This window comes from Mangifera indica, chromosome 2 (genome assembly GCF_011075055.1).
Source record: "Mangifera indica cultivar Alphonso chromosome 2, CATAS_Mindica_2.1, whole genome shotgun sequence".
NCBI lineage: Eukaryota > Viridiplantae > Streptophyta > Magnoliopsida > Sapindales > Anacardiaceae > Mangifera > Mangifera indica.
The window spans coordinates 1,863,313-1,877,252 of NC_058138.1; the positions used below are offsets into that span (position 1 = coordinate 1,863,313).

The window sequence follows — 13,940 nt, forward strand, 5'->3', positions numbered from 1 at the left end:
ATACTCTATGTTCAAAAACAATAGAATTGTATCAGTATGACAAATTAAATTGGCATTAGAGCTATATCAGCAAGAGTGAGGGAATTCAGTGCCCTAATTAAACAGGCATATGACAAGTGTCTCTTCTGCTAAGTTTCCATCAGCATGCAACCTTGCCAATCTGAAACTGCCCACCTGTCTATGATATTGATAATGCATAATCATTAATATTGCAGTAAGGATTTTGATTGTCACTATTTCTAGGAAAAATTTAATGAATCAAATTCAATAGACTATAAAATTCCACCTGATATCTAAGACCTCTTCAGCTTGTCTGCTATTCTTTTGTTGCTACAATTCCATGCTCTGTATTCCCCTGCATTTTCTGTTACAGTTTTCTGATGTGAATCTAAACAAATTATATTGTGATTATGGTAAGGGGCATCAAGCCATTGAAGAAAGAAAAAAGTATTTTACATCAAAATATTGTTCAAATAGTATAAATATTTACAATTGAATTGAATTTTTATATAAACATCCCAAGGTCTTACATTGCTAGGAAATGAACGTTGAACACAATTCCCACTTTGATTTGGTAGATAGCAAATTGCCTCTTTGAAGCTCGCTAATCAATATTAAATTTTAAAAATATTCAAAAAACCCCGGAGCCACCCAGATATTCCCTCACTTTGAATAAAATTTTCATAAAAACCCTCCATCCTTGTAAAATTATCGTTAATTTCCCTTATAGAATTGTTTCCATTCCTTCTATCAGACAATAAGTAGGCCTTACAGTGGGGAAATTTCAGTAACGACCGAATGGCACGTGTTTGCTCACTGAATTCAAAAATTAATGAAGCAATTACAAATATAAAATCTTTAAATTACTTAAAACAAGAATAATAATTTGTTATAAAATTACTGAAGTGTCAAAATTATTAATTTTTAAAAAAATTATTTAATTAATTCACATGTCTGTTTCTTGTAATGTTCTTGTAGTCGTTGCCTTGAAATTTTCTCCTGCAAAATAAATCACATCTTTATGTCAAGACAATAGCTATTCTCATGCCAAAATTATTCACACACAATTTAATAAAAAACATATATACAATATTTTATGAATGAAATTATGCGTACAAACAAATTGTATAAAATTTTATGTATAAATTGAGGTGTCAACTTATGATTGGGTGATGTGATTGTTCACTTTTTTTCTCACTTCAAAATTATCCAATAAAACGTTATTATCTTATATTTAAATGATTTGTTTGTACATACAATATTATTTATAGTTTATAATGAACAACTAATTAATTTACATACCTGTTCTTTGAAGAACAATAGTTGGATGATGGAGTTAAGGTTATCCATTGATCTTCCTATATGAGTATGAATATTCAACACGATTTCATTGAGTCTTGGTGTCAGCAGTTCTCCAAAGATCTTAAGATTTCCTAAAACAACTATTATTATTGTAAAGCTTGACAAGTTTTTGAACGGCACATTATTATCAATCAAGAAATCCATGTTTGGGATATCAATTTGCAAGCTAGTCAGTCTAGACAAAGATTGTAACTCAGCAAGCTTTGCATTGCTTCTCAAACCCCCCTCATCTCCTTCAGAATCCCAATGCTCAAAACTTTCTAAAACATACAACTCCTCTAATTTACATAAAGAGGATATGACACCATGTGCTATTTGTGCAAGCTTTTCACAATCATTCAAAGCTAATAACTTCAAATGAATTAATCGACTAAAAAATTTTGGGATCTCCGTAACATTAGAACTATTAAGACTAAGAATTTCTAGTTTACTTAAATGTCTGATAATAGATAAGTCATCTAACTTGCAACCATTAAGATACAATGTTGTAAGATTTGTCAGCAAAGAAAGTGACTTAGACAATGACAATAATTGAGTGTTACTCAAGTCTAGAACTCTAAGATATTTCATGCCTCGAAAGAAATTGTTAAGAAAACCAATTTGGAATTTCCCTACAATAGTAAAGACTGTAACTTTGGGTATTTCATCTCATCTAGTCCCTCTTTAATATCATTTGACATCAATGAGATACATGAGAGATCTTCAAATAAGTAACTACTTGGCCACTCTTTTAGACCAATGCCAACTTTGACCAAGAATATTTGGTTGTACTTAGGTGCTAATATATTTGCAACATCGCGTACAACATCATGCAATTTTACATACTCTTCCATAAAGTAGTGATGTTTTCCATAAATCAAGAGAAAAGAAGAGGTCAAGGTACTTGCAATAGCATGCACTATGTTTCTAACATCCTTCATTGTCTCAACATTTTTTAACCACCTCAAAAAAAAGAAACAACCCCCTCTGGCGCACAAATTTAAATTTTTTCCAAAGCTGTAGATATCAATCTTTTCGTTCACTTTTTTTGTGTGAGCGTACTCTACAATGAAATAAAAGAATTATGTTGACGTGGATGCTACAATTTGTGTTATCAAAAGAACAAAAATTATCAGTTTGTGAATGCTTCTTTCCCAGAGCAAAATAACCAAAGGAGCCTGCCACCGCAGACATTGTGTGAGGCTCCCCTGCTAAGCCAACATCTTAGCCAGTCCAAAATCTGCAATTTTTGCGTGGAATTCAGAGTCCAACAAGATATTGCTAGACTTTACGTCTGGGCGAATGATCTGAGGTGTGCAGTTGTGGTGCATATAAAAGTTCAGTTTGGTTCCAAAAATGAACAAAATTTTTCAATTCAAATTTAACTTAAATTTGAATTAAACAAATTCGAATTAAACTAAATTAAACCAAACCAAGTCAAGCTAGCTTTTGAGACGAACCAACCTCAAATTGAATCAAACTACACAATAAGTGGAAGTTGAGTTAGAATTTTTTAGTTTGTGATAATTTTATGTTGTACCATTTCATGTTGTCCACTCTACTATTGAAAAAGAATGAAACTAAAATGATAATAATTTGAAAAGAAGGTACAATAATAATATTTGAAACAATTGGACTAACACATGTAAGTCTCTCTCTTGCTGAGGTCTTTTAACAAAGTCTTATCAAAGTTTATTTGGGCTGAAATAAAACCACATGCACAAACTAAATCACGCGTTTAGAATTTAAATTTTTCTAATGGATTTTCTCATGAATTAGGAGTTTGAATTAATGTTCTGAAAAAAATTGAACAAACAGTCAGTAGAAAATCTATTTTAAATTACTGCTGATCATATATGAAAGTAAGAAAAAGCAAGCAAGAAAATGAGTTAATTAGATATTGACTTGAAGAGTAGAGTCAGTGTCATGTGGCAGTTTCCTAGAAAATACAAATAAGTTTATGAGGTATGAAATCAGAAAAAGCAAGAGGATATCCTCATGCATCTCAATATGAAATCCGGTACTGCCTTTATCATACCAAACCACCAAAAAGATATCCTCAAGTCTTGATACATTTTTACACTCCCAAGGTGGGTCATGTAAAGCGCATTGTGCACCTTGCTCAAAATTTCAGTCCTCAAATTGTCATCTTGAGGGACACATACCTTGTCTCGAAATTTCAGCACCCTATCCAACACACTAAAATCTAGTTACAATTTGTCAACGACTTGTTGTATCATTTGTGTACACCACTTATTAATGGCCTGTCTAGCTCGAATCTCATCAAGTACGATCGGCTTGGTATCTAACTCAGTCAATAATCTGTAACCGCTTCAATCTACTTATTTAAGATGTCCTACTATAACTTAGGGAATGTAGTCACTTGATACAATGCTAATTTTCGATTCAGTGCATTGGCCACAACATTAGCTCTACTAGATGGTACTTGATGTCCACATCATAATCCTTAACCAACTCTAGCCACTGACGTTGTCTCATATTTAGCTCTTGTTGCATGAAGAAAATTTTCAATCTCTTATGATCAGTGTATACATTGGTCTTTACTCCATGCAAATAGTGATGTCAAATTTTAAGAGCAAAAACCACAACAACCAATTTCACATCATGGGTCGGATACTTAATCTCACATTCCTTCAACTGATTGGAGGCATATGCAATTACTCCATCTTGTTGAATCAAAATAGCCCTAAGTCCCTGATGTGATGCATCTGTGTACAAATCATACTCCTCGCCATTGCTAGGTAGAGTCAAAACTAGAGCGCTGGTCAACCTCTGTTTCAATGTCTGGAAACTATCCTCACAATCCTAAGACCATTGGAAATTCTATGGTGCAAATGAGTTAATCGATAATGAAATAGTGAAACTAAGAAAAGGCAATAGAGACTCACCACATGAAGATGAAGATAGATGAGAGTGAAATTTAGTCTCCAAAAAATCTATAAAGTAAAAAAAGTTAAGGAATTCATTCAAAATCCTTCAACACCAAATTTCCTATTGTACTTTAAATTTTTTTTTTTTCATATTATCAAATGAGATGCTTGAAAAGTTCAATCTCTATAGTAGTAGAAGTGTACATAGACTATAAAATTTATTATGATTAGATTTTGATTCGAATCAAGTTCAAATATTAATTGATTTAATTTTAATTTTAATCCACAACTGATAGTTTGAAATTGAGATTGTTTGAAAATGTTGTTAAAGATTATCAACATAACAAATAATGTCATTAATGGAATAAATAATATTAATAATTGATAAATAATATTATTGACAGAATAAGAAGTATTATCAATCAGAGTTTTAAACTAAACTCAAAATAAATTATCTAATTAAATTTTTGTCTTTTTGGTAATTTATCTAATTGAAATTATAATTTGAATTTAACTTAAAATCAAACCATACCATAAGTGAAGTTGAGGTTATTTTTGGGTAAATCGAAGTTGAATTAGACTTTTTTTTAATGAAAAAGAACGAGACTAAAATGATAATCATTTGAAAAATAAAGTACAAAGATAATATTTGAAACAATTGAACTAACATAAGTCTTTCTCCTACTATAACTCATGTTTTGTCAAAGTCCTATTTGGCATGACAACGTAAAGTAGCACACCTTACTTTTTAGCTGGAAACCGCTGACATAGTCTGTAATCACACCTCCAGATTTTGAATTTTGTGGAAGAGACACACGATGTGAAGATGCATAAGAGAGAATGTTTATTCAGTCTTCTGTGGATGGCATATTAATGGACTTGGGAATGTCCTCTATGCAGGTTAGCCCCAATGACATTTTTGTTGTTTCTCAGTCATATTTAACTTGTTCTTATGTCACTAAAAGCCCATGCTGACCTGAAATCTGTGTTTTTGATGTTATAGATGATTTCTACTTATACCCAAGGATAATAGTTTGAATAATTTAATTGTACATACTTTGCCAAGGCTCTTATTATTCATACATCTGCCTCCTATTTTATGCGACTGGTACTCCTTATGCACAGGTGAATAATCCTAAAAGAGGTTTTAGCATGCTTGGTAATGGGCCTCTTGACATGCGAATGGATCCTCAAGTGAGGTTTTTTTTTTTGTTTTTTCTCTCACATATATGAATTCTTTTATCTATTTTTTAGAAAATTTCATATTTCGGAGTTCCAATGATATCCTAGTTGGAACAAAGTGGTTGTGCTAATCAGGAACTGGCTTTAGTTTCACCTTGTATAGTTAACAAGGCATATTTAAATGCAGTAAGGTAGAGGCTTAGGCTATCTTCATAAGAACTAATTCTTTTAATAATTTTTGGCTTTCTGTTTTCTCCTATGCCTGGATGTTTTATTATACAGTCTTCTAAATGAGTGAACTTTTGTTAGATGTCTGTCTTGTAGATCTTGTCAGTGGCTTGTATATTCTTTCTTTTAGTTTCGGTGACCCTTTAAATTCTCAAGTCTACGTGAATTGATCAGATTAGTATCGAATCAATAAATATAAATGACACTACTAATGTCCTCGAATGAAAGATTTACTCATTCTAGCAACTTGCTTTATGTTAATGTTCAGCAAGTTTTTGAGGGATCTAAAAATGATTAGTTGTAACTAGATCAAGTCAGTGGTTCTGATATCGTCCTTCAGATCTTTCTCTGTTGGTTTGGTTGTTTAGTTACGCTGTCTCATGCGATCTTTTGCTGGGTGATTAGTGTGATCGCTTCCTTAAGAATTTTCTTCTGTTTCACTAGACTAATTGAAGCGGGCTTTTTCCAGGCAAGTCTGAAAGCAGAGGACATATTAAATTCATGGCCAGATACTGAATTAGGTCAAATCCTGCAAGAATATGGGGAAGAAAGCAACTGGCGTGTGCTTCTAAAAAAGATTGTTCAAGCTCGAAATCATGGTGGGTTGCATTCCACTGGTGAATTGGTAGATCTTATCCGGAGTGTGACTCCCGTGACTAGAGGTAGGTTCTTTTCCATCCATGTACTGTTGTTCTGCTTGTTAGAGAATTGAGGTTCTTTGTGTCATTTTACATAATATTTACTAAAGAATAGTCAAAGCAGTAGGTGTGCTTTTGGTAAAATTGCTTGATGATCCTTAATATTAGGACTTTTGCTGATTTTTGATTGTACAAATTAAGCTTGCTGATGTCATGTACTGCTCTTGGATGTATGTATAACTCATTCACGAAAATTAATTCCAGAATTTGAAGTCCATCAGCTCATCTTTTTCTCTTTCTTTCTTCCTCTGTTTTTTCCTCTGTTTTCCATACGTTTTCTGGATCTGAAAATTTCCAGATTTCTTTGAGTTTTATGAAGCTCTTGTTTAATTCCTACTACAACATCATGGTATCAGAGCATGTTTAGTGATCTTAAGGGGCCGTATTAGAAGAAGCAGAAGAAGAAGAAGAAAAAAAAAAAAAAAACCTTCACCTCATAACTCTTTCATCTAAGCTCACTATGGCCTCATCCTCTTCTAATCTTTCACCACCTCTCTATAATGGTGACTGTTATCATATTTGGGCTGTAAAAATGAAAGCTTTTCTAAAAGGAGTAGGTCTTTGGCAGTACGTTGAAGAAGAGAAGCTGCCTCCTCAACTGGGACCCAATCCCACTTTAAATCAGCTCAGGATGCATGAAGAAGAGATGACTAAGGCTCCCAGAGCTCTTTCCATAATACACCAATCAGTCACAGATATTATTTTTACAAAAATAGTTGATTGTGATACTGCTAAACAAGCTTGGGACAGACTCAGAGAAGACTCTCTTGGAAATGAGAGATCAAGGCAAATGCATGTCTTAAATCTCAGGAGAGAATTTGAGACTTTGAAAATGAGGGAAATTGAAACCATAAAGGAGTATGCTGATAGAGTGATGAAGGTAGTCAACCAAATAAGATTGATTGGAGAGACACTTACTGATCAAAGAGTTGTGGAAAAGATTTTAGTGAGTATTCCAGAGAGGTATGAATCAAAAATTTCCTCTCTTGAAGACTCTAAAAATCTCTCTGAACTTACTTTAACAGAAGTGGTAAATGCCTTTAAAGCTCTAGACCAAAGAAGAGCTTTAAGACAAGAAGAATCAACAGAAGGGGCTTTTAATGTAAAGCACCAGGAGAAAACTCTGGGCAGTGGCTTGGGTAGAAAGCAAGGCCTGGAGAAAAAGGAGGAAAAAAGGGAGAAAGGAAAGCAGTGGGAAAAGAAAACAAAGTTTGCTCCTTGTCCTTACTGCAAGAAAAAAAATCATACTCCAAATTTTTGTTGGTTTAGGCCTAGTGCAAAATGTAAGGTCTGCAATCAACAAGGTCATGTGGAAAAAGTTTGCAAGAGCAAAAGAGATCAACAAGGACAACAAGTCAGAGTAGCAGAGAAGCTTGAGGAATCAAGTGAAAATTTGTTTGTTGCCTCTTATTGTGCAAAAAGCAACAAAAAGGGTGAATGGCTAATTGACAGTGGGTGCACTAATCATATGACTTTTGATATTGATGTCTTCAAGGAGTTAAACAAATCCTACTCTTCAAAAGTAAGGATTGGAAATGGTGAGCTGGTCAATGTTCAAGGCAAAGGTACTGCTGTTATTGAAACTTCACAAGGTACAAAACTTATTCAAGATGTTCTTTATGTACCTGATATAAGCCATAATCTGTTAAGTGTAGGACAAATGCTAGAGAAAGGATATTCTCTTCATTTTTTAGATCATGCCTGCACTATAAATGATTCTATGGGAAATAAAGTAATGGCAGTAAACATGATAGATAAAAACTTTGTCATAAACTGGAATCAAACCAGTTTAAATGCCCTTCACCATCTAGAAAGTGATTCAACATTATGGCATAAGAGGTTTGGTCATTTTAGCTATTCTACCTTGAAAAATATGCAAAATAGTGATCTTGTGTTGAACTTGCCTCCTATTGAAATTCCAGAACATGTATGTGATGTATGTCATCTTGGGAAGCAAACAAAATTACCTTTTTCAAAAGGCAAATTGAGGGCCAGTGAGAAACTTCAATTGATTCATACTGATTTGTGTGGACCAATGAGTGTGCAGTCATTGAATGGCAGCCTATACTTTATGCTTTTCATAGATGACTTCTCTAGATACTGTTGGATTTATTTTCTGAAACAGAAATCAAAAGCCTTAGAAGTATTCAAAGAATTTAAAGCTGCTGTTGAAAAACAAACAGGAAACAAAATTAAAATGCTGAGATCAGACAATGGTGGTGAGTTCACTTCAAATGCATTTGCTTTATTTTGTAAACAAGAAGGGATTATGCATCAATTGACCACTCCTTACACTCCACAACAAAATGGTGTGAGTGAGAGGAAGAATAGGTCAGTGATGGACATGTCAAGATGTCTAATGATTGAAAAAGGGTTACCAAAAACCTTTTGGGCTGAAGCAGCAAATACATCAGTTTACTTGCTGAACATGTTGCCCACTAAAGCCTTGAATAATGTAACTCCCTTTGAAGTTTGGCATGGTTTTAAACCATCAATTGATCATCTTAGAATATTTGGCAGTGTATGTTATGCTCTTGTGCCAAGTGAGAAAAGGAGCAAGTTAGATAATAGATCAGAACAAGGGATTCTTGTAGGCTACAGTTTAGTTTCAAAAGGGTATAGGATCTATAATCCTAAGACTCAAAAGCTGCAAGTTAATAGAAATGTTAAAATTGATGAGCTAGCTGCATGGAATTGGGAAAGAAATGAAGCTGTTTTAACTGATTCCACTCAGACTACTTCAACCAGCTCTCAATTTGAAAATAAGCATGATGATGATGGTGATGAGGAAGATGTATCAATTAGAGGAACTAGATCCCTTGCAGATATTTACAGCAGGTGCAATGTAGCCTTACTTGAGCCTTATTCTTATGAGGAAGCTGTAAAGAAATTTGAGTGGAGAAAAGCCATGCAAGAAGAAATCAACATGATTGAAAAGAATAAAACATGGCAGCTTGTGAAGAGACCTGAAAATCAAAAGGTCTTAGGTGTCAAATGGGTTTATAGAATTAAATCTAATCCTGATGGCACAATCAACAAACACAAAGCAAGGTTGGTTGTAAAGGGATACCTACAACAATATGGAGTTGACTTCACCAATACCTTTGCACCACTTGCAAGGTATGAAACAGTTAGAATGTTGTTGGCATTGGCTGCAAAACTGAATTGGAAAGTTTACCATCTGGATGTGAAATCTGCATTCCTTAATGGAGTGTTGAATGAGGAAATTTTTATTGAGCAACCAGAAGGTTTTAAAGCTTCAAGCAAGGAAGATAAGGTGTATAAATTGTACAAGGCTCTTTATGGCTTAAAACAGGCTCCTAGAGCCTGGTATAGTCGAATTCATGCATATTTGCTGCAGCAGGGATTTAAATGCAGTGAAAATGAGGCAACTTTGTATGTAAAGATGATTGGAAAGGAAGTAAAGCTTATAGTCTCTCTTTATGTTGATGACCTTTTGATTACAGGAGGAGACTTGAACTTTATTGTTGAATTTAAGGCTTGTATGAAATCTGAATTTGATATGTCAGATTTAGGAGAAATGAAGTACTTCCTTGGACATGAGATTGAGCAAAATGATCATGGCATTTTCTTATCACAAAAGAAGTATACTCTGGAGCTGCTACAGAAGTTTAATTTAGACAACTGCAAATCAGTGTTTACACCTCTTGTTGTGAATGAAAAATTGGCCAACAATGATGGAGAAGACAAGGTTGATGCTTCTGTCTATAGAAGCTTGGTTGGAAGCTTGCTCTATTTGTCTTCAACAAGACCTGATATTATGTTTGCTGCTTCCATGTTATCAAGATTCATGTTTTCTCCTAACATATCACATTTTCGTGCAGCCAAAAGAGTTCTAAGATACATAAAAGGGAGTGCAAACTGTGGTCTATGGTACTTGAAAAACCAAAGTGGAAGTTTGGTTGCATACTCAGACAGTGACTGGGCAGGAAGTGTTGAAGACTCAAAAAGCACTTCAGGCTATTGTTTTTCCTTTGGAAATACTGCTGTTTTCTCATGGAATTCCAAGAAGCAAGATGTAGTTGCACAATCCTCAGCTGAAGCTGAATATATAGCTGCTGCAAATGCTACACATCATGCTATATGGCTCAAGAAAATTCTAGCAGACATGGGACAATCACAGGGTGAAAGTGTTCCACTGTTTGTGGATAATAAATCTGCCATTGCTATAGCACAGAATCCAGTCCAGCACAATAGAACAAAGCACATGAATGTTAAGTTTCATGCATTGAGAGAAGCTGAAAAGAATGGAGAAATTAGTCTTCATCATTGCAGCTCAAAAGACCAATTAGCAGACATCTTCACCAAGGCACTCTCAAGACCTCAATTTGAATTCCTTAAAGCTAAACTGGGTGTTGTGGACAAAGACCTCAAAGGAGGAGTGTTAGAGAATTGAGGTTCTTTGTGTCATTTTACATAATATTTACTAAAGAATAGTCAAAGCAGTAGGTGTGCTTTTGGTAAAATTGCTTGATGATCCTTAATATTAGGACTTTTGCTGATTTTTGATTGTACAAATTAAGCTTGCTGATGTCATGTACTGCTCTTGGATGTATGTATAACTCATTCACGAAAATTAATTCCAGAATTTGAAGTCCATCAGCTCATCTTTTTCTCTTTCTTTCTTCCTCTGTTTTTTCCTCTGTTTTCCATACGTTTTCTGGATCTGAAAATTTCCAGATTTCTTTGAGTTTTATGAAGCTCTTGTTTAATTCCTACTACAACATCACTGCTTTACACTTTAGCATACCTTCTGAAAATGAACATGCCTTCTATACTGCTCCACTGTTCTCATTTCTTGTAAAGGACGGTTAAATCACGTGGCTTGTAGCAACAACATAGATGATATGAATTATGCAAAATTGATCCGTAACATATATTTACTGAGTGAATAATTAATCACTGAATTGCTCTAGGGGGTAGACAAGGTTGGATAAAGACAGCAACACGGGTGTTTCAAGCTCTGAGAATTGCCGTGAACGATGAACTCAAGACATTGGAGAATTCCCTCTATGCTTCTTTCGATTGCCTTGCCCCTGGTGGTAGGCTTGCTGTCATTTCCTTTCACAGTTTGGAGGACAGAATTGTGAAACAAACATTTCTCAACATCATTGACCGCAACAAAGAAGATGGCAAAGAGGGAAATGAAGACGAGAGAAGAAGAGATCTGAAACAGATCAGAAATGACAACCAGGTAAACGAACTGTGGATTAAACAAATGATTGAAGGCTGGAATGGAACAATTCTCACTAAGAGACCGATAACACCATCTGAAGCAGAGGAAAGATTGAATCACCGCAGCAGGAGTGCTAAGCTCAGGGTGATACAAAAGGCTTGAAATTAGATTACTGATTTGTCAGCCATTGATTCATTGAAGGGGGGAAGCTGGCATGTGATCTATATTAAGCTATATGAATGTTGTATGATTTTCCACCCTCATCAATTCATCATTCTTGAATATCCAGGCAGCTTATATTTAGGGGTGAATCTAAGCCGAACCAGCTTCGGCGCGGTGTTTGGCACAAAGAAAGTTGAACTCAACTGGAAAATAACAGACTTAAAAAGAAAGGACTTTAACACAAATGGAAAATTTGAAGAGGTTTTCAGAAAGTAACAATAATTGAATTTTTTACAAATATTATCATATTTATTTAGCAATTGTTATAGAATATCAACTAAAGCAATGGAAAGTTCTTTATGCACTCTAATGTAACCTATATTTTTAGACCCGGATTAGTATAAACTGGGTTAGGGGTTCGGAACTTAAATGTTTTAATTATCAGTTAAAATAAATAAATATTAAAATAATATTTAATAAAAAGAGAATTATAATTCGATGGTTTTGAGGTGGACATTCTCGAGGAGATAGATTTTATTTGAGTTTGCAATGTAAAGTTTTGTACTCTTTGACAAATTGTAGCACTCCAAATCATGTTTATTTGAATCATGTATCGTATTATATGTTAAAAATTTAATTTTTATATCGTATTTAAAATATCACATCATATTATATGATATAGTTTTTAAAAATAAAATAATAAAAAAATTCTAATTGATATATTATTATTTTAGAAAAAATTACATGTATTTATAAATTTAAGATTTTTTATATACACTTATATTATATTATCATTTTTTCTAAAAAAATTTATCGATAATATATATTATATCGTAGGATATATTTATTATAATGTATTAATTTCATATATCTTATAATATATATTATTTTTTATACATATCATATCATAATATAAAATATATATCATATAATTCTGGTAATTATATACCGAATGATTAAAATATATTTAAATATTGATCGGTTAAATTTGGCTTTTGAAGATGTTTGATGGATCCACAATTACATGATTTATGAAAGTATCCTTTTAGATGTTTTATAGGCACATATTGTGGGTAATTTTGTCAATTTCATTTATTTTAGGTTTGATAAATTTGGTAATTATTTTTAGTTAAGGATGAGCACTAGAGATGGTAATTTGGGCCCGACTTTAGGGGCCCCAACCCTCTTCGACCCTAACGGGGAGGGGATTCCCCGATAAAAACGAGGAAAGGGGCGGGAATGGGGATGAAAAAAATCCCCGTAATCGGGGACGGGGATACATATGTCCCCGCCCCGGCCCGGCTCGGCCCGCCCCTCCCCTCCCCTCCCCTCCCCTCCCCCTCCCCCTCCCCCTCCCCACCCAAACCCAACCCCTAAATCTAATATATTAATATAATAATTTTTAAACTATAGAAATTTTTACATTATGATTTATTAAAACTGTAACTTTAATTTTACTAATTTTTGAATTATTAATTATCAGCTTTTACTAATTTCTGAACTATTAATCTAATATATTAAAAAAACCCCAGAATCTCATTATCATAAAATGCAAATGCACCAAATTAATTCTATTTCAACTTCAAAACTTAGTTAGTCAATCCACCAGGTTTTACACACAAAAAAAACAAATTAGAAATTTGATAAAATCAATTGAAGTGAATGAAAAGTGTTAAATTTAATGTTATTATAAAATTACCCTAAATCACATACATGAAGAGCTACTAATGAAGAGATTAATTATTGCATATTGTTATATTTTATGAAAACTTTGTATTTGAACTAAAATAACAATGAATATTTTGTAGCTCTTGTAGCAAGTGATATTTTGAGAGAATATGATTTATTTTATTTATTGAAATGCATAAAGGAATTAAAATTTATATTTACGGGTATGGGGAGGGGATTTTTCCCCGCGGGGATGAGGAGGGGATTTTTCCCTACGGGGACGGGGCGGGGATGGGGAGAAGATTTTTTCCCGCGGGGGACGGGGAGGGGATTTTTCTTCGCGGGGAGGGGACGGAGATTATTTTTTATCCCCGTAACAGGGACGGGGCGGGGACGGGGATTGATATCCCCTACGGGGATGGGGACAGGGATCGATACCCCCTCCCCGCCCCTCTCCATTGCCATCCCTAATGAGCACCAATTAAACTCAAATTTGAACACCCTTAGCTAAAATCCAACTTAAATTTATTAAAAATAATTTAAATTTGACTTAAATGAAATAGAATTTAACCT

General features: G+C 34.0%; 2 protein-coding genes across 11 annotated transcripts in view; one reads left to right on the forward strand and one right to left on the reverse strand.

Annotated features, from left to right (window-relative positions):
• Window positions 1–13,940, reverse strand: part of LOC123209291 (probable disease resistance protein At1g61190) — a 43,633-nt gene that overhangs the window by 12,568 nt on the left and 17,125 nt on the right. Inside the window, exon 13 of one of the 10 annotated variants that reach the window (XM_044627282.1) lies at window positions 329–355. The exons of the other annotated variants lie outside the window; for them this stretch is intronic. The gene's annotated coding sequence lies outside the window, so the exon portion shown is untranslated. Of the gene's footprint in view, window positions 1–328; window positions 356–13,940 lie in introns of those variants that run through there. 10 annotated transcript variants of the gene reach the window in all.
• Window positions 5,073–11,821, forward strand: LOC123201214 (ribosomal RNA small subunit methyltransferase H-like). Its single transcript, XM_044616658.1, has 4 exons — window positions 5,073–5,132; window positions 5,358–5,426; window positions 6,112–6,304; window positions 11,278–11,821. Exons 1-4 carry the CDS (start codon window positions 5,073–5,075, stop codon window positions 11,697–11,699), a joined length of 744 nt encoding a protein of 247 aa, XP_044472593.1. The 3' UTR covers window positions 11,700–11,821.